Raw genomic sequence first — 21984 nt, 5'->3', positions numbered from 1 at the left:
CCACTCTATTGGTGTTATGCATGCATAACGTAACCAAGGAAACGTTGCTCACATTTTTAAAAACATAAGTGAAGAGATGTTCGTTAATGTTAGAAAGGGACAAGTGTGATTTGATCAAGGGAACAATATGTGCATGCTATATCACAAGCTTGACAACCAATTGACGGCGGGCGAGTCTTTTAAAAGGCACACATATTCGAGGGGTATGAGAATATGATAAATACGAGGCTTGGTTATTACATAACAAGGCCGAAATCATAAGTTGCAATACACCAATGGTATGACTATGCTTTCGTCATGTTAATGGTGTTACCCGTCCCAATGAACTCATCTTCCCAATATCCACCGACAAGAGTCGTCGATGGTAGGTTGACTATGTCTTGATCATAATGTGAGGGTGGTTGAGAGGATTGAGTTTTTCCACCGAATTGATTTACCATTTACTTCATATTTGTCTATTGTGCGGTAAAAGGTTCTTAACAATTGGGATTTGCCCCTCTCATTTTATTTATTTATTTTTTAAACAAAATATCCTTTCATTAGTTTTAAAAAAGGCACATAAGCTACAATGTTATATTTTCCGTAGAGATTGTGCAACTATTGAAGCCAATCTATCCCACAACACCTCCATCCATCACAAAATCTAATTTCATTTTTGTATGTACAAACAATTCTCCCATGCTGCCACATGCTTTCAACATACCAAAAAATGTCATCATATAAGGTAAGAGGAAGCCACAAGCATTTGAGGATAAAATTGCATAGCATGCTCAATATAGCCGAATAACATGGTAGTCCATTGTACCATATCTCCAACCAACAATAATTCATCAAAGCTTTTGGGCGTCAATTATTGCTCGGCAAATGCAAGCATTAACAACGTTGTAGTGACTGTCAATGTTGATTTGAAGGGCTTGAATAATCCAAGATGCATTAAACAAATGGTTGGTTGGTGGCTTGTAGGTTTCACATCCATTGTTTAGCCCACCCGAACTGAAAGATCATTGAATGTTTTTTGGGTTTTTTCAAGCTCACCACATTTAGCATACATGTCCACGAAAGCATTCCCAAGCTCAATATTGTCTTCCAACAGTCTCGTACTCACGATTTCATTGTGAATTTCTATGCAGTTATCAACCACGACTACACTGCCACAAGCCTTTAGCAAACTACAAGGGTATTTGCATCCGAAGAAAGACCATCATTTTGCATTTTTTCAAAAGGATTCCATGCTTCCTAGCCAAATCTATGTTGGGAATATCATGAAATTAGTGCATTCCAAGAATCGGTAGCCCCTTGAGGACTTTTTGTACTTTTCCTACTTCGCCACATTTGACATACATATCCACCAAAGCAGTATCTAGTTTCTAAACTTTACCGATCAATCTTTCACTTACAATTTCACTATGAATTTGCTCACCTCTATGTAAAGCCCCTATGCTTGAAGAAGCCTTTGATATGCAAATAAAGGCGATTGTATTTGGCAAGAAGTGATTCCACTACATCCTCTTGAAATAAGTTTTAGCTTTGCTTCCTTCCCCTTGCGGAACATATCCAAAGATCAAAACATTCCATTGACACAACGTCACGAACACAAAGCGCATCAAACACTTCCTGCGGTTTTTTCTAGCTCACCACATTTTGCATACATATCCACCAACACATTGTCGGGCTCGACATGCTTGTTTAAGCATTTCATATGGTGGATTTGTTTCCCCCTATCTATTCCACGTGCCTTCAAGGTGCAAGTGAATGTGATGCCTATCTGTTTGAAACACTTCAATGCACCTTCGTTGTGGCCATGATGAGCATATCTCGAGATCAATGAACTCCATGAGACCAAATCTTGAATAGGAAGTTCATCAAACACCAACTGAGCTTTTTCCAAATCATCACATTTGGCATACACGTCAACAAAAGTATTATCAAGAATAACATTCTCTTCCAATAAACTTTTACATCAAGATGCCAGTAAATGTATACAATATCTACCTATAATCTTCATACTTTCTCAATGTCTCCTAATTAAAATGTACATCTTGTTGTTGGTTGATTGATTTTGGAGACAATTTGCACTTTGTATTTCGGATTGGATGTATGTGATTCCATGAATTTTCAGCTTGATGTATCCCGTTGTATAGTGACACATCTTTGCCCTTCAATAAGGCTATTTATGAAAACCTTGCCTCTGGCTGATAGTAGTCCGATTACTGCAGTAGCATCTTCAAAAATGCCACATTTAGCATACGCATAAACTAGAATCACCACAAGACACGAATCTGAATCAAACTCCCTTTCAATGATCTAATTATGGGTGTCTTGCCCTCTTCTGATATCTTTTAGGCTTATGTATGTCTTCAAGGTAAAAATATAGGTCACAAAATTTGGCATAGTCCCTTTCAACTACTCTTAGACTGCTATAGACCTATGTATGTCCCAAAGCATAAGTAATAATAGTTATACATTGACACATGCCTCATGTCGGTGGAGGAAATACCCAAAGTGGTGGTTGATACCTCCAACGTATACCACCATTAACCATGCAGAATACCTTCATCCTTTCCCATCTCTTCTTAAAAACCTCTTGCTTTCAAAAGACTACATTTGGATCACCTTTGATAGCATCATATTCTCCTTTTAGTGTATGCACTAAGGTCATCCACAACATTCCATTGAATTTGCTGAAATATCCTTCGACATCTACTAGTCCACAAAACCCATATGATTATTGAACTAATCGTCTCCCAAACCATGCCATTTTGGACTGAATTAATAGGTATATATGGCGGCACTTCCTCAACATATCGACCTCTTGTATATAATGCAAAGTTAACATTTTCTTTTTCATAATCTTGTACCTCGCCCTTTATATTAGCCCATATATCTACCCCCCATTTATATATTCTAGAGCCATAAACCTCATGCAAGAGACATAAAAATCTTTTCCAAACCAATTTGGCAGCCATACATGACCAAAATAGGTGATGAAGAGACTCCACTTCTAAACCACAAAAATCACACATCTTATCCACTTCTTTACAATACATCCAAGCCCTAATAGGAACCACATAATTAACAATCAACCATCTAAATAGAATAATCTTCTTTGGAATTTGAAGAGCCCATAGCCATTTCCAAAATGTTGTCATGTGAGTAGGATCCACATTACAAGTCAACCATTTTGTTGCTGTTGTCGACCAATGGGGTACCCTACGTCTTATCATCTCCCTTCCCAATCAAACAGAATACTAAAAAAACGGAATCAGCCTAACATCCTCCCCAGAATATGATGTAGGCAACCACTTCCATTCTCATGGGTCCCAATTCAATTCACATAATGGTTTTTTCCCCACTACCCATAGATCCCACCATGGATGCACGTCATTAGGATTAGGGTCAAGAACCCAACCCTTATCTACATTAGCTAGAATTCTAATAGGTTTTAATATAGCCTTAGCCAAACATTCATCTTCCCGGGTAATCATCCCTAATCATCCATCTTGTAGAACATCATAACTTAAGAAAGTACCATCATCTCCAAGGCCACGAACTCCCAATAAAACCTGAAAATTTGAAAATAATCCCATTCACTTATGACAATTAGAAAGTATATTATATTGCAAGGGTAACCGCAACTTCCTTAACTCATCAACTATCACATTTCCTCCTCTTATTCCTCTACATTCTTGTTGAATAATATGAGTCGGGTTGTGAACAAACTGTTGCCAATTACTAAGTGATGAGGCAAAAGATGAGTCCACTTGAGCCCAATTTAATCTGCCCCTCGCATTTTATAGTTCTGCGATTTGTTACCAACTTCTAAGTTGATGTCCACATATCTCATTGTGATTTGCCAATTATGTAAAGGAAAGGTGAACCAAAACTGAATGGTTGTCGATTCCTATATGCAACATTACATGTATGGTTTCAACATTTGAATGTACAATGCATAAACGAGCTACTTCCAACCAAATTATCAAAGAGATTGTATTTGGATAATTGATAAACACAAAAAACAAAAGGTGTGCATTGAATATGTAGTACATACCTAAGACAACGTGACGACTTATGTAATGAACAATCACAAATTTATTCTAGTCAAGGGACAACATTACAAACTAATTTATTCTACATGTTTCAAACGAAGAGTGAGCATATAGAGGACCAGTGAGATATATCAAACACGTTGTCCATTATCACAACATGCAACATACGAGATGCATGTTGTAATTCAACATGATCCACAATTGGATATTGCATGTATTGGATGTGAACAAAAAGTTGTAGTTAAGGAAATCTTGACAGGTGCTCAATCACAACTCAATGAGTTCACTTCATTTAGTTTCCAATTATATTTCTTCCATGAAAGTCTAAATGTTGCTCGTTGAGATGACTATATTTCTTATGTTAGTTTTTCAATTGTTATTTGTATAATGGCTTAGATGTCACATCATTACTTTATATTTATTGTATAAATGCAATGTTTATTCCTTTTATTTATCTCCATTAACCTCAATGATGGTTGGTTGTATTCCATTGTTTCATGCGTGGCATTGGGCCTTATCCATAAGATTTTATGAAAATGATTACTTTCTTTCTCACCTTAATAATCAAGGCATACAACCTTTATTAATCTTGGTGGATGTGAAATGCCCATCCTTCCTCTTCATATTTGCCCATCTCACCTAATAATCCACCCTTTCTTTTTTTGCAACTCAATCGTGAAGTCACTAATAGTCACTGGTTAGTCATCATTATATTCTAATTTTAAAAGTCCATGACATGTCATCGACCAAATCCGTAACCAACTTGCACGTCCAACTCAATTGCTTACTTGTTTCTCTAATGTTCTTGGCACATGCTCTCTATGTATAACTTTCATTCTACATATAGACCATTTCTCCACGTGACTCTAATATCATTTCTCTTACGCTTTGCCTACAGGGGAACTCGGTACATGTAATCATTGCAATGTTGAAAGTTAATGGCCCACATGAGTTGATATTCAATTCAACATAAACAAATTGAGACCTTACAAGTTACGATCCACGATTTATGGAGAATAAGTTATTTTATAAAACATTGGCTTTAGTACGAGGATATTATATTTAAGACCTAGCAATTCACACTTCATGTAAAAAGAATATCTAACAATGTTTGTACACACCAAAAGAGTTCACTGCATTCACCTTTCCTGTTATGGGGATTGGGACATTAGGAATAAACTAGTAGCGTGCATTATCTCAAAGAGAAAGACGAAGAGTTTTTCTAATTAATGCAAAATCAAACTCACTAATTACATTTAAAGCCATATCCTTATTGTTCTTAAGCATATAGAATATTTGAAAATGTGAAATTCCAAAATAAAAACTCAATGATTTTACATGCAAATCTAATGTCAAACAACATTGCTCACACAATGTTCTCTAGTATGCAATATCAATATATCCTTGGTAATTGCCTTCTTTTAAACAATTATGTATAGGTATTTTATCTCGTGGTTCATTGTCACCTTAAGACCCATCAAATGCGAGTATGAACATTGCACATCATTCCTTCATCCATCTCAAGAAACCACAATGTTGCCAAACCTTGAGTTCCAAGAGGGATGCATTTGACACACTTATATAATCAAGAGGATGGAGCTTCTAGGGTGATGTATCCCCTCCCTATTAATGATTATATTCACTCATTTATCTTTCTCAATAAACTAAAAATAAGATAAAAACTCGGTAACTTCATCATTGTATTAGCATTAAAATATACTTCAAAGTTCAAACATTGCATCCTTGATAAATTAGGACCATAGTTATAAAAGTTAGGTCATCACAATGAACTCATTTCGGTCATTCGATGAGGGACGTGTAAATTGGTTGTAAGGTTTTAGTGAAATAGAATTAAAATGCATAGAGGGTAAAGGGATAAGATAAGACATACATGTTTCTTAATCGTTGTATTGATGCGTGTATTCATTTTAGTTGAACTTAAGAAACCTTTGAGGCATCCATAGTTGAACGAGAGACATTAGTGTGTTTATGTGTACAGTGTTTAAGATAATGGTGTATTGAATGTGTTGGTTTTTAGGATGAAACGAAGAAAGATGAGAGAGTATCACATGGGGTTGTACAGGTACATAATGATTGATGTATCCAGAGATGAGGGATGTCATGAGAACCCTAATTGATTATGTGGTGAGTTGATAGAGAGAGGTGCCTAGATGGGATATAGCTCACTTAAAGAGGTTAAGGCAACACATGTACATATATATACACATGCATATACATACATACATACATACATGATACATACATACATACATACATACATACATACATACATACATACATACATGTAGGTGCGCGAGATAGGGGCATTTGGAGAATTTATGAAAATTGAAGGGCATTTTGGGGAGATACAAATTTGTTATTATCTCTGATTCCTGACGACGACTACGAAGAAGCAGCAGCACAGCTCAGTGATGGCTGAAGAACTCGAATCGAAGACGAAGCGCGTGAGGGATCTGCTGAACAGCTTCTATGGAGAAGAAAATGATCTCTCCCCCTCCCATATCTCGCGCAGAGACACGATCCATGCCATCAACAGCAAAGATTTTGATGCAGAACGCTATATGTCCTCCCTGGTTCGTTCGTCCTTCACTTTTTTGTTTCTTTCTCTTTCATTTATTTTTTCCTAAATATTTTAGATCTAATGGTGAATCTTAAGATTTTAGGAAATGAAGAGTTAGCAGCAAGATTGTTTGAAGTATTTTTTTGGTTCTTTATTTCTTTTTGAACTTTTTTGGATCTAATGCCGAATCTGTAGAGTTTAGGAAAGTGAGAGCAAGAAACCGTTCGAAGAATTTTGTTGTTTTTAATAGTGTAAAAGCTTGAAATGCATTTATTTGGCTGGTTCGAGTTTGGATTTTAGATCTGTATTTCAATAAATCTAAGTTTAGGCTACAAATGTGCTTGGATCCTAATCTATATCTAATAAAAGCAATCTCCTTAGAAATATCTTATAGTTTCTCATGCTTCGGAAGCATATTCATTTTGTTTCTGCCTCAATTTACTTTGTATGTTAACGATTGGTAATTGGATGAACTTCCACTTTTTTCGAATTTCTGAAGCCATTCATTTTCTTTCTTTCTCTTGAACTTTCACATTTTAAAGTAATCAAGGAAAACGAAATTGGTCATGGTTTCTTTTGTCTGTTTAGCTCCGAACTATTATTATTAAGCCATATACTTGAGCAGCTTACCAGCTTTTGAGATTCAACACTGTTTTTTGACAATGTAGGAAATCCTCAGTTTCAGGATGTTCTGATACTTTAAAGTGATATTCTTTGAAGCATACTTCGTAGTTTTACATGATTTAGAAGCTCAAAATTCGTCCATTTTCTTTATTTTTCTCTGTAGGTCTCTATTTTTAATTATGTTCTTTGATTAATTGAATGTAGCTACGTATGTAGCTACGTATCCAATGCCTAAAATGTAGGAATCAAAACTTAATAATGATACTTTTCAGGTGTATCTCGTAGTCTTTCATGTTTTGGAACTCTCCCATGCTGTTACCATTTCTTTGGTTTTTTGAATTTAATGATGTATTCAAACAGTCTAGCCCTTCTCTAGTAACATAATTTTCTACAAAATTTGGATCTTAACTCTGCCGACATAGGAATTAGAGATTCAAATCCATCGAATTCAGCTCTGAAATTTCTCGGTTCCAAATTCCAATTAAAAGTAGGCCTCTTTGAAGTAGATTTGAATCTCTAGAAATATTTATTTTCTTTACCTTTTTAATTTAGCACATCATATCATGGAATCGTTCGATGTCCCATGCTCTAGAAGCTCATAAAACTTTGGCTCCAGAGTATCATCAGATTTGTGGATAATCCACTCTCCATGATAGGACATCAATTAAGATCCTATCTGACGGATAATAAAAGGGTCCAAGGTGTGTGCATTGTAGATGAGATGCGGTTGTCACTCTGCGAATCTCACCAGTTGTTGTTCCATGCTTTAGAAACTTGTTAAACATTGGCTCCAGAGGGTCACCGGATTTCTAGATAAATCACTTTTTATGGTTATCCATCAATTAAGACTCCATCTGGCAGATGATAAAGGGCCCTCAGGTGTTTGCTGTGTAGATGAGATGATGTCATCACTCTGCAAATTTCAATTTCCCAAAAAAAATACTCTAATGGCAATACATCTCCAAGTGAGTGGATGAACCTCGTTTCTCAATTGATTTTTCATATCGCTCCCAATGAAATCAGACAATGTGGTACATACCCAAGGCCATCCACTTTTTGGCAGCAATTGTTCATAGCTTCCACGCCCTCTGATGTGAAATGATCAATTGAGGAATGTAATGCAAATCAGTGTGTGTGTATAATAATGTAAGTAGACACAATTTCTGATATCTTACTAAAATTAAAATTTTTAGATGTAACTTTTATGAATGAAATGGATGATGAGTTTTAAAAATCTGGAATCTTCTAATTCTATTCCATTTTTATCAGATTGAAGAAAAATAAGTTGTAGTGGAATGAATTAAATGGTGAAACTGAAACTAGTCAATACTTTTATGAATGAAATGGTTTATGAGCTTTTTTAATCCGGAATCTTCTCATTCTATACCATTTTGATCAGATTGAAGAAAAAGAAGTTGTAGTGTAATGAATTAAACGGTGAAACTGAAACTAATCAATACTTCTATGAATGAAATGGATGAGGAGCTTTTTAAATCTGGAGTCTTCTTATTCTATATCATTTTGATCAGATTGATGAAAAATAAGTTGTATTTGAATGAATGAAATGGTGAAACTGAAACTAGTCAATACTGGAGACATATATTGTACATATATCTCTGATATACTTTTTCTAATGTGCTCTAAAAGTTAGACTCAAGGATCCACAAGAAATAGACTTTTCATGATCTAGTTTCATTCTGACCTGACTTGCAGGTGCATAAAACAGACCTTGAGGGTCTGCTTAAAAAACATGTTGAAATGGCTGCTGAAATAAAGAACCTTGACAGTGACATGCAAATGCTGGTATATGAGAATTATAACAAGTTCATTAGTGCTACGGACACGATAAGAAGGTAAAATTTAATGCACACACACATTGCTATATATGGTCCACCATACCTAAATCATTCTAACATGCGTTGGTAGAAGAAAGGGGAGTTGGCTTATAACATGTCTCACCACCCAAAAGTTCTCAAAGAGAAGGGGAAACATGCTATTTGTGAAAGGAGGGGGTGGTAATTAACAGACATTCCCAATCTCATAATTGGTTTTTAAAACGTTTACAGGATGAAGGAAAATATCACAGGTATGGAGTCAAATGTTGAGCAGCTCCTTAACAAAGTAAGAGTTCTGACATATTTTGTTTGTACAGTATCGTCATTGACTGAAGATGCTTATTGCATTGATGATATTTCTATTTAGGTAACTGTTGTAAGGACTAGTAGTGATGGTGTCAATGCATCACTATTTGAGAGAAGGGGGCGAATCGAAGAGTTGAATGGGACACGTGGTCTTCTTAGGAAAGTGCAGGTACCTAAGTAATAATCAAGTATGGGATTTTGTACCCATTATGTGCGTTTCCTATTACTAAATGTATACTGTGTGCTATGTATAGTTTGTTTTTGACCTGCCCAAAAGACTTCGAAAGTGCCTGAAATCAGAGGCTTATCGAGATGCAGTAAGATTTTACAAAGGGGCTCTTCCTATTTTGAAGGTAATTGAGAATCAATATTGTGCATTACGGTTTTGAGGTAATACCTTCTTACTAGACGCTGCATTGCTTCAGTGAAAATATTGCTTATGGCATTCTTTTAGGGTAGGCGTATGGAAAAACATCGTTTCAAAGTTGCAAGGAAGAATCAGAAGAGGTGATGGCAATAATTTCAAAAAGACTACAGGTAAGTCATTGCGTCTTTACTCTATGGTTTTGTACTGTATATGTATAGGTAGCTTTTGCTGAATGTCTTCTGATGCAGGCTCATGTAATGGCAGATTCAGAGCCAATAGCTTCCCGTGCAGAAGCTGTTGGATTATTACGGGAACTAGACCATCCGGTATGCATATCATGTGACAGCACAATTAATGTTGTAGAAATCCTACATATATCATAATCGAGAGAGGGATTATATAAATTAGTCATGTAAAGAATACATTATCATCACCATTGTAGCGAGTCACTGGTTTGGTAGTACGCTATCGTATTAGAGTTTAATTGAGTGTCTATTTATGTTGATATAAGGTTTTGATCATAGTTATTGGTCTGAGTTTTGCTCAAAGTAACTTTGGGGAGTTAAGGTTTCGCTTTATTACGTACTATCAATTGCATGTGTTGTCCATGATAACAAGAAACAAGTTTGGGACCTTATTGCTTCAGATTGAAAACATAATGGATATATATTTGACTGGAGTTTTAGAACGGCTTGCCGTGGCCCTTCAAGGAGTTGAAGGCATTTCAAAGAAGTCAAATGATGCACCTATGAATGATTCCGAACATCAGTCACCAAGGAAGTTGATGGAGACTATTAATAAGGTGTAATTTCTAATACATTATGTAGTTTCCTCATTGAAAATCTTTTGTTCCAAGGATGATTCCTGTGCTGAATTAGATCAAGGATATCAAGTCTTGTAACCTTCAAATATTCCATCATACCAGGAATTTCTGTCAGACTTTGCTCAATCAGCATCGATGTTCAAAAGTATTTTTCCAATGGCTGAAAAACGTCTCACTGAAGCTGCAACGGACTTATTCCGAAAGTAAGATTTTGTCTTCAAGCTAGCGCAATTTGGTTCCAGGAGTGGATTAGGATACTTGATGTCATAGTACGTAATATTCCTGTTTGTTAGCCCAAACGTTCGTATGAAAACGAATGCGTATGTTATTAAATCATTCTTGTGGTTTTTTTTACACTTTATACCTTAACTTACCTTAACTTTCTTACCCTAAAAAAGAAAACCTTATAATAAATAATGAGTGCAAAAGTATGGTATTCAGTATTTAGTATTTACCATACTTCGAGGGTGTTTCTCTTACACGAATGATAAGATTGTGCGTGAATGCGAATGCACGAATGGTACGTATGCTTCATACTATGCTTGATGTTATTTTAAACTTTGTTATCCAGGTATCTTGCAAGCGTGCAGAAATCATTACAGCCTGACTTTGGAGATCCTTCTGCAAGTGAACTTATATCTGCTTTGAGTAAGATGAAGGAACTCTCCCCTTTTTACTTTTGGTTTTGATTAGTTAAGAGTCATTGTAGTGAAAATAATTATTGATTTGGTGCTGTTGTAATGCTACATGACTTTCCATGTAATGTATACCGTATGATGCTTGGTTATGTATCAGAGTTGTGGGGATAAGACATTGTGTTATGCACTGGATATTGTCAAATGGATCTGGCTATTCATAAGTGAACACTGATGTGATTAATATCCTTATTCCACTCTCTTTCACAGACTGAGGAAGGGGGAAAGGTGGATTCCGAGGAGAAGTCTGAAAATAATAACAAGAAAATACCTATTCTATGTCAATTATGATTACTCTTATAATAAAGATGAAGTCATATTGAGAGAAATGAGCCTCATCAGCATTGCATGCTACATGACTTTCCATGTAATGCATACCACATTATGCTTGGTTATGTATCAGAATTGTGGGGATAGAGCATTGTGTTATGCATTGGATATTTGTCAAATGGATCTGGAAATCCATAAATGGACACTGATGTGATTAATATCCTTATTCCACTCTCTTAGACAGACTGGGAGAGGGGGAAAGATGGATTCCGAGGAGATGTCTGAAAATAATAACAAGAAAATACCTCTTTTATGTAAATGTTAATACTTATATAATAAATTTGAAGTCATATCGAGAGAAATGAGCCTCATTTGCATAGCCTGTGTAAGGCTCTCTCCTCTCAATGCATGTGTATAAAAACCAGATCGTATAATCTCATGTGCTCATCTTTTGTTATTACTCTTAATAGATCAGTGCTTTTAATCTTCTCATAACCATGTTCCCAATCTTTGATCTTCCATATTTTTAAGAACTTTGGAAAGACACAGGAGAGGGGAGATGGAAGGAGTGGTGGCATATCCACTAAAGGAAAATGGAGGAAGAATGAAAGTTTGGGGAGTGGAGATGGGAGGTTGATGACATATTCAACAAGTGGCCTATGAGACAGATCAGATGTGCAAAAGGCCCTCTGTTATTGGATAAAGTGTAAAGAAACAGTGCAAGGATGATAATAATGGAATGCAAGATGCTTATATTATTTGGATTTATTATGCAACCATTGGCATACAAGACATATCAGACGTGCAAAAGGCCTTCTGTTATTGGAGACAGTACAAAAAAAAAACAATGCAAGGATGATAATAATGGAGTGCAAGATGCTTATATTATCCTGAATTACGAGAATGATGCTTAGCATCAAAGAGAATGTTAAGTGGGAGTAGAAGTATTAGGCAGTGGGTGATGCGTATTGTACTTGTAATTTTTATTCTACACATCATGCTGACTTATGTCACAATTTTATTTTATCCTGCAGAAATTTTATCCACAGATGTCACTCAAATGGATGAAGTTGTACCTGATGCAGGTCTTCCTCTGCTTGCGTTGCAGGTACTGTACATTCGATTTCTACCAGTGATCTTTTTGATATTAAGGTCTATCTGTTCCTTTTCCTTGAAGAAAACTGATGCTGATTGCAGGCAGCAGAAGGTGCTGTGAGACAACATGTCACCCGAAGATTTAGAGGACTGCATGATAATTTGATTGGTAATGATGTTAGGATGTTAAATTGCTGCGTGTTTCAAGTTGTGAACATCATCTCATGATCATATTTCAATGTCTTTGAAACCCAGCTGCTCTTTTGGTGGCTAACTCAATACAAGCTAGAAACAATAAAGATATTGTGAATGGAAAGAAATCACTGGAAAGAGTGCTCTTAAATGCTCAAAATATCATTTTTCAAGGCAGTCTTGACATGTTGTCGGTAGAATCTCCTTGGACCAAAAGTTTTGATTCCTTTTGAGAGGCCTGAACATGCAATTCTGTAAATGCTGATGATATTCTTTGGCATTGCACTTTTCTCTTTTGTATTTCCGTGCAGAATTTGAAAGAGCTTCTTGATGATAAAGGGGATTTAATGGTCAATTGGCGCTCACTCTATGTTGACTTGGTACAAGGAGGTATTCAAGATCTTTTTGTGATGCTGAATCATCGTTTTCTGGCAATGTGCACATCAACACCACATGACAACTCCAAACAAGAGGGTGTACCTGAAGATAGCAGAAAAAAGATTCTTGCATCAAGTGGGCTTGTGTTACTGCTTGCTCGATTTTCAATCTATATAGAACAGTTCGCTGTTCCAAAGATAACAGAGGTATCCCGACGAGTACAAGTATTTTGATGAGTCTAGCTCTTTAGCCAGGGTCATTTGTTGTATCACTTATTTAGTGTACGTAATACTTATTGTGGTCATACTTAATGAAAGAAGTTATGATGCACATGGCTTCAAATGGCAATAGCAGTGCTTGAGCAAATGTATTCAACAAGTTAGCAATAATTCTTTCTGTAGTTGGGTTGCAAATAAATATGTTAAGCCATAAATACAGGAAATAGCTGCTTCATTCACTGGAGGTGGAACACAAGGTTCCAAGGATCGGCCTCCATTTATACCAACAGAGATTTGTAGACTTTACAGAGCAACAGGAGATCAACTTCTTCAGCATGTGAGTTCTAATTGACTATTACAGCTTGTCAAAATGTAACATGAAATTGAAGACTATCCAATTTCTCCTAGTGTTGTTTTTGCATGATTTCATCACAAGGACCAAGTTTTTGTGATTAACAGAGGTGGTGTAAAATGCAAATATTTTTATCTGATCATACTTGTTGTGAATCACTGAAGTATGAGGAGGTGGTTTTCAGAATGCTCACACACCACATTTTATATTTTAGGGGTTTAGGCTATTATTACCCTTGTGACCTGTATTGAGGCGTAATCACGAATCTCAGTGTATTCTTCCTTCTAACGTATGTGTGATGTAAATAAGATGCTCCATGCAATCATTGGAATGATGGCTACTGTTATGATCTGTATTGCTGGTCATGTTTAGATACATTTGTTTACTAGGATGACTCTTTTGCAGTACTGATTGTGGCATATTTGGTGGGGTAATCAACACGTTATCTTGTACATTGTTTTGCAGTATGTCTTAATCCAATCGAAGAAGCTCTCAATGTTGATAAAGAAAAGTGTGACAACGCCCAATTGGCTTAAGGTGGGGTGGGTAAAAGCCTTTGGTTCTGAATGTTATATATATTTTTGTTTTTGTTCTTCCTTAATAAAATTGAATAGTTTGTTTACAGTACAAGGAACCACGAGAGGTGCGGATGTTTGTGGATTTATATCTACAAGAGGTAAGCTTAATTTTCATATTTATGCAAGACAAGCTTCTGCATATCTGAAAGTTTGGCTTTGGAAATTGTCCTGTAGATTGAGACCATGAGCATTGAGGTTAAAGAAGTGCTTGAACCAGGAACTCTACGAACACACAGGCGATCGGATAGCACAGGAAGTGCAAGTTCTTCAAGAAGCAATCCTTTACGAGAAGACCGAATCAGCCGTTCAAGCATCGCTCAAAGGACTAAGAGTCATTTGTTAGAAAGAGATGTTGCGAAGCTATTTAAACAAAAAGTGGAGATCTTCACCAAGTTGGAGTACACTCAGGTTTTACTATTTGATAGCCAAAAAACATTTTGAAGTAATTCCCATTGAAGTTGAGAGAGTCAAGGAGGATTAGGATACTGATGATGATGAATTACTATTAGTAATAGAACGATGTGGGATTAACTCTACATTTTGTATATACATATATAGTCTTTACCTCCAAGGTATTGCAATTAAGGATTGTGAGTGAGCAAAATGGAAATATTTATTTAACATTCCACATGGCTTGTAGGGATCTGTCATCTCAACTGTTATCAAACTGAGCCTCAAGAGTTTCCAGGAGTATGTGAGGCTAGAAACTTTCAGCAGGAGTGGGTTTCAGCAGATACAGGTTGATACTCAATACTTGCGGGATCCTTTACGAGAGGTCGTTGATGACGAAGATATCATTCAATTCCTCTTGGATGAGGTGCGCTAGAGGAAGTGAAGGCCCCCTTACTATTTTTCGATTGAATGATGGAAAAGAAAAACAATACTGAACGATAAAATGATGTCAGTTAGGATCAAACTTAAGTCAAAAGTCATGTTTAAGAACAATGTTGCCATTTCCTTGTGTTTTGTAGGTTTCTTCTGCAGCAGCAGAGAGGTGTGTTGATGCTAGTCCTCTTGAATCACCCATAGTAGATAAACTTATACAAGCAAAGAAGGCAAAACGTGCTGAGATTGGTGGAGCATAGCTTTCATTGATGATTTTGTTTCAGATTATTCTGAGGATCCTGTTGGTCTTTTTATCTGTTGAATAATTCATTACACATATGTGAGCCAGATTCTTAAATTTTCATTAGAAAATTTTATTTCTTGAACATTTAGAATCTCTTCATTTCGTGTAAGAATCATTTTTTTCAATGTAGATGTCTTTTTGTAATGTAGTTCCTAGCAATAATTTTCACATTTGTAAATATAAAATTATGCACACAAATAGTTATGGATTGACAATGTTTCTTAAAGCAATAGATGTGGGTAAGAGTGTGCAGTGCAAGGGAGTTAAATGTGTGTACGATAGGCATAGTTATCTGTTTCATGAAATTAAGAACCTAGCTTTGAAATATTGAGAACCTAGGTATTGAAATTAAGAACCTAGTCAATATTTCCAAAGATATTGAAGAACCTTCGACCTTTTTTGAGGCAGAGCTACAAACCTCTCTATTTGTCTGATCTTAGCACCAACCTTGAACAAATGGTGTGCTAGAAAGGATTTTTTGAGCTAGAGACAACTACTGTGAAAGAAAGGATTTGCCATGGATATTGGGGACTTGAATACGATTATATACCATCCTAGTCTCAACCATAAGTAATGCTGACTAGGGATTGGTGGACGTTTATATATATAAAGGGGAGTATGGTCACGAGGGTGAAGTGATGAAAGGAACACTGGCTGCAGTGGAGGTTGTGGTTTATGATAGAAACATTGCACTTGTTTGCATAGTGTCGATCATATACCATCCTAGTCTCAACCATAAATAATGCTGATGTTATATAGATACAGGTATGGTCGCAAGGGTGAAGTTATGAAAGGACACATGCCACAATGGAGGTTGCAGTTTATGATAGAAACAAGAAACATGCTGTAATATTGCACACACCATTGCAGTTGTTTGGATAGTGCAAATTCAGATTTAATGAACAATCCTCACATAGAGTTGCGGTTGAATTTCATTTTGGAAACAAAAAGAAAATGCATGAGCCTTGTAGTTTGGGTTCAACAAACTTTTAGTGGGAGAAACCCTATTCTTCTGATACATAAACCAACTCAATTTTGGTTTGACAAGTTTCAGCAAGAAAATTCTATTCTGATCTTTTACATAAAGCTGCTGAGACAAGTTTCAATCATACATATTATATATGGATATACACCCCTGTGACCAATTTTGAATGCACATACATAGAATAACATTTTCCTTTCGTTACAAACTACTTTTGCATACGACCAGATTATTTTTTCATCCTTTTGTCTATGACATACCCTTCTTTGTTGACTTGGCCTCTCCTTATAAACTCCTTAGGGAATATCATGGTTTCCATGGCTTTATAAAGATCAGTAAGAGATGCTTAGTTTTATGCTGTTTGCTGAAATACCATACAATGGAATTGCCTCCTCGTTGAAAGTCTTCTCTTCATAAAGACTACTTCACAAAAGTATCCAACTCGTACACATATAAAATGTATCTTGTTCTGACTGCTTCACAAAAGTATCCAACTCGTACACATACAAAATATATCTCGTTTTGACTGATTCACGAAAGTATCCAACTCGTGCACATATAATGTATCTTGTTCTGATTGCTTCATTAGGAGACCCGCCAAATATTTCTTTGAAAGGAAAGAACCTGCCTCAAAGCTACCGTTAAAATACCAGTAGGTCGCAAGATTCATCTGTCGGTATGGGAGCCGTTTATGTATCAATCTCAAACTTGGGCCTTTTCCTTGGTTCTTGTGGTTCTTTTGAAACACTAGTTTCTTTACTTTGTGAAGATGGCATTTCCATGTGCAATGCTGACTGTTAACGAAAAACAATGTATCAATTAATAAAGAGGACTGTATTTGAACGGTGAATAAAACTTAAAAAATTGACGTATAGTTAATATCTATGTACCCATACCATATTTGAGTTTGTCCCGACTGTATCACTAGGTTTACCCAAATCTATCTTCACTGATATTGTTGCTTGGCCCAAATCTATTCCAGAACTCTGTAATGCCCTTGTTAATGTGTCAAGCAACCTGCTGAGATGATGCCCATTAGAAGAAAAAAACGAAGTTAAACCAACACACAAAACCTTAGAAAATTTCTAAAATCCTAAACACGGAAGAATTCCCAATTACCCTACCGTCTGTGGCATCATCAGAAGAAAAAAACGAAGTTAAAACAACACATAAAACCTTAGAAAAATTCTAAAATCATAAACACGGAAGAATTCCCAGTTACCCTAGAGTCTCTCTCTCTCTGGGTTTTCTTTTTCTTCAGGGGTTGGGGGGGGCTAAACAAAATCTGAGGTTGGGCGTTCCCCAAAAAGTACAACTTATGAAAAAAATAACATTGCATGAGTCACTCACCCTTGTGAATAAGCACTAGATATGTTAATGACACCACCAAGAATTGCTGGAGGATCTTGGTTATTTTCAGCCATTCGCGCATCTTTCGGCCTATCATATTGACACCGTGCTCTTCTTTCTTCTTTGGCCCCATCAGAAACGTGTACTGAACTGTCATCATTATTCCCAGAATGCTTTATTGCATCAGGACGGTATAATTCTTTAAGTTGACAGTTGGATCTTTTACTATCCTCCAGTTCGTTATCTGATCTCTGATGATTTGTAACAGCTAGATTATTCTCCGAACTTCTGAATTTCTCGTGTTCATGATCCAAAACATAACTTGAAGTTTGAGATGCCAAATGGTTATTTGACTGTTGTAAGCTAAGCAGAGAGCTCTTGGCCTTGACTTCATCATTGTAAATGCCATGACCAAACATATTATTATTATTAGCAGCACGAAACATAGGAATAGAATTAGCTTGCTCTGATGTAGATATTATCGATTGATGTTGAGGGAAAGTTAATGATGCAGGTTTAGAGACTAACAATTCAGAGGCTGCAACTGTATTCTCATTTGTTCTCAGTGGACTTTTTTCCATACATCCATTTGAATCTGAAATTTCCCTTGTGTTATAGTTTAAGGTGGAGACCAATGGAACATATGAACTGTTAGGAGTTGTCTCTCGATGCCCAGAATTCTTCTGCGATAAGTTCCCACGATAGCCAACATTGTTTAAAAATTAACATATGCACAAACACACTTATAACTTCCATTCAAATGATAATTTGGTCACCCACATCCCATGAGATGAGTTTTGTCCTTTCTTGCTGCAATATCCCATGTTCTCCAGTCTCATATCTTTTGACCTTTTCATGCAGCATTTGTATGTATTGAATAACCTAGCCAAGCAAGACCATAGGAAAATATGAGACTAAAAACCACAACCTAGACAAGGAAGACATAGAGTACGAGACTAACCAATACAATACAGCCAACTAAGACCACCACAGTCTCCCCAAGCAAGACCATAGCAATATACGAAACTATCTACCACTTATACCAATTCAAAAAATCTTACAAAAGGTCTAGGTTCTACACCACGAAACACACTTAGTACCAGGGTATCGAAATAAGGAACTTCAAGAAGTTACTGTTTATAATAATGCTTGGACGAATTTATTGATACCCTAACGATATAGAAAATTGGGGCAATCTTTCACAATGTCATAAAATTTACTTTATTTTTGACGGGCATTACTAGTAACTCTTAATTATTGTAACTTGGGAAATTTCTTTCTCATGGAAATAACCGAAAAAATTCAAAATCCTTGCAAAATAGCCGAATGCGATAAAGTGCTCTGTATGTTTTCCTTGCTCGTTACTACACACAATAAATGAAAGTTTTGAAATAACTAAGTTCTAATTACCTCTAGTAAGAATGAAGCTTTATCCCTTTTCTGGTTGGCATTTGGCAACATTTGTCGTAGCATCTGAAACCTGCAAGCTTATGGCAGATTTATTGGGAAAAGAGTGCTGAAACAACACAAAATAGTGCACATGGCCTGATAGAATATTATTCACCCTATAGGCCACATAATCTCCTCATGCATTTTCTGTGGTACCTGTCATTGATTTTACTTCGTCTTCGTTGTTCTGTGGCAGAATGTTTGGACCTTGGGGTCATTCCCTTTCCATTGCCATCCATATTCCGCCGCCCTTCCTGTTGTACTGAATCAGCTGGAAACACTAGAAATAGTTATGGCTCGCTACATCCTCTTACCTTGATTATGTGTTTCTACAGCATTACTATGAAGCAATTAATGTCGGATTCAAAAATTTGCTATATGTGTTGAAATGCTATTATGAAGCAAGGACAACTGCATTTAATAATGTGGTTCAAATGCTTTGTTTAGAAAATAAGTGATGAACTTAACCTACACTTTTGAATGTGCTCCTCTTTCCTTGGGTTGCAATTATGTGTTGAAATGTTATTATGAAGTAAAGACAAATGTGTTGAATAATGTGGTTGAAAAGCTTTGTTTATAGAAATAGTGACTAACTTAACCTACATTTTCGAATGTGATCCTCTTTCTTTGGGTTGCAACCATATTGATCCATTGATTCATCATCGTCGTCGTCATCATCTTCTGAGAGTGCCTTTATTCTCTTATTGCTATCAGATATATCTAAACTCCCTTTTTGCCAGTGCCTTCAAATTTTGCAATATTTTAATGGTAAATGACAGCAGTGTATTCATGCAATGAAAAGAAATGGATACCAATTCTTACTTGTTAAGAGGCATTCCATGTGTAACATGCGATTTTGAAAGAAAATTCACATTTGGAGTCTTGTATTTTGACTGATGGTTTGACGCAATCTCCAAGGTTCCATTAACAAGAGCATATGGTATTTGCTGCTGGCTACAACTATACTCTAAGGTACTGTTCTGAGTGTTCCCAGCACCGAGTACAAATCCATTAGGTAACAGATTGAGGCTGTTGCTAGCTATGGGATTTAAGTGCTTCTGCAATGGCTGAAGCAAATCTTGTGTTGTAACACTAGAACTCTGAGATCCTGAAAAACTCACTCACAAACATTAACATGCATACAATTACTTCATTTTCCTTCTATACATAACTTAGGAAATGCTCGACATTGGCACTTTTTAAGCATCACAGGTCAATCAATTTGTAAGTCAAGCTTGGATGTATGAATAAATTACTTCAAACGTGCTTACTAGCGCTACTGCTGAGCATCACAGATCAATTGGTATAACATCAAAATTGAGATTTATTTATGCTGTAGGAAATGCTTAGTACTGGTACTTCTGAGCAGATCAAAATTGAAATGTGTTATAAGACAATCTCAAGATATGCAGCTTTAAATTGGAACTTTGAAGAAGATCAAGATCAAATTGCATGGATGTCAATGGCAACTTACGAAATGCTTAACAGAGGATTGGTGGTAGAATCTGAGGTTGTGTTTGATAAAATCAGGAAAAGCTCCACTACTTGAGTGGAAAAGATGCATAAATTTATGCCATACTTGGACTATACATCAATGTCTGTCTAATAGTATGCTACATGATACGTTTGGGCAGAGTTTTCATAGGGCTCGTTGCAGCCTCCAACTAGATATTCCCAAAATATGAAACTTTTACCAACTTACCCAAGACAACCTCCAAAATGACAACAGAATCATTAAGTGTATGATTGTCAATATTAACTTGGGAAATTCTTCACATTGGCATGTTTACGCACCACAGAATGAATATGAAATTGAAAAATCAAAATGAATTTAATGACTTAATAGTGGCAAATTGTTAATGGAATGTCCAGATACTCGCATGTAGTAAAAACAAATTAAGCATACCATTTTTCGCTACAGTAAGTATAGCCGACGAGGCGCTCCCTGCAGTTCCAGAGAGAGACAAGAAATCATGGATCGTTGCTTCTTTTCCTGCCAAAATAACGTTATCACCTGCCTTGATTAAACTAGTTTCAAAAAAGGAAGGCCGAAATGGGAAAAAAGATAACGCAAAGAAAGAGAGATATAACAGAGAAAGCAAGAAAAGAAAAATCAAAGGAAAGATAAAGAAAAAAGAAACGAACGATTAGGAAAAAGCAAAGAGAAAAAGAAATCGTAAAGCAAAGACAGATCGAGAGACAGATGGCAAAGAAGGGAATAATCCTGAAAATGTGAATTACACGTTAAAAGCAAAGAATGCAAAAGAACTGGAATATGATCAAAGGAAAGAAATTTAAATACGAACCTGAATCATGATCTGCTAATTCTGCAGTAGAAGGTGAGTCTTGATTGACCTCGACCAAATTATCCAAAACTAAAGAAGAATCATTTTGAAGCGAATTGCTGTTGATGATATTCTGCGCGAATTTGTGAGGATTACTTGTGATCTCTAACTGAGACATTATGTTGGTGTGCAGGTTCTACGAAACCGTACTAATAAATAGTCAGAATTTAGCATTAACATGCCTTATCACCACCATTCCAATGATCCTGCTAAAATAATAAACAATCACGATAGACCACGGAATCATGAAATTTAAAGAAATTATCCTTATACTTGATTTCTCTGACAAAACATTGAGAAGAAATGATTAACATTCTGTTGCTTTCTAGTTATGGAAAATCTATCAGAACATAAACAATTCGACGAAAA

The 21984-nt window shown here is 36.1% G+C and overlaps 2 protein-coding genes across 3 annotated transcripts; one reads left to right on the top strand and one right to left on the bottom strand.

Annotated features, from left to right (window-relative positions):
- The first annotated feature begins 6447 nt into the window (after positions 1–6447).
- LOC147867903 (vacuolar protein sorting-associated protein 51 homolog) lies at positions 6448–15655 on the top strand. The gene is made up of 20 exons (XM_087315813.1): positions 6448–6640; positions 8965–9104; positions 9318–9372; positions 9454–9561; positions 9647–9745; positions 9852–9929; positions 10008–10085; positions 10406–10561; positions 10685–10785; positions 11154–11230; positions 12582–12655; positions 12745–12811; positions 12898–13028; positions 13146–13418; positions 13651–13767; positions 14248–14319; positions 14408–14458; positions 14535–14768; positions 15001–15177; positions 15332–15655. The coding sequence occupies exons 1-20, from the start codon at positions 6479–6481 to the stop codon at positions 15443–15445; spliced, it is 2364 nt and encodes a 787-aa protein (XP_087171939.1). The 5' UTR covers positions 6448–6478; the 3' UTR covers positions 15446–15655.
- An 879-nt stretch (positions 15656–16534) lies between these two features.
- LOC147867902 (uncharacterized) lies at positions 16535–21821 on the bottom strand. Of its 2 annotated transcripts, none has more exons than XM_087315810.1 (10): positions 21577–21821; positions 21177–21263; positions 20093–20378; positions 19874–20013; positions 19427–19550; positions 19232–19301; positions 18602–18703; positions 17822–18504; positions 17368–17488; positions 16535–17265 (listed from the first exon to the last, which is right to left on the bottom strand). In XM_087315810.1, exons 1-10 carry the CDS (start codon positions 21731–21733, stop codon positions 17161–17163), a joined length of 1875 nt encoding a protein of 624 aa, XP_087171936.1. In that variant the 5' UTR covers positions 21734–21821; the 3' UTR covers positions 16535–17160. The 2 variants fall into 2 exon arrangements, with proteins under 2 accessions (XP_087171936.1, XP_087171937.1); XM_087315811.1 differs by having other exon boundaries at positions 19427–19541.
- Positions 21822–21984: the final 163 nt, after the last annotated feature.

The sequence above is a fragment of the Azolla caroliniana genome, unplaced genomic scaffold, assembly GCF_043228905.1.
Source record: "Azolla caroliniana isolate FFs.n. ecotype wild unplaced genomic scaffold, voAzoCaro1.0.p SCAF_2, whole genome shotgun sequence".
NCBI lineage: Eukaryota > Viridiplantae > Streptophyta > Polypodiopsida > Salviniales > Salviniaceae > Azolla > Azolla caroliniana.
This window is presented reverse-complemented; position numbering and strand designations above follow the sequence as displayed.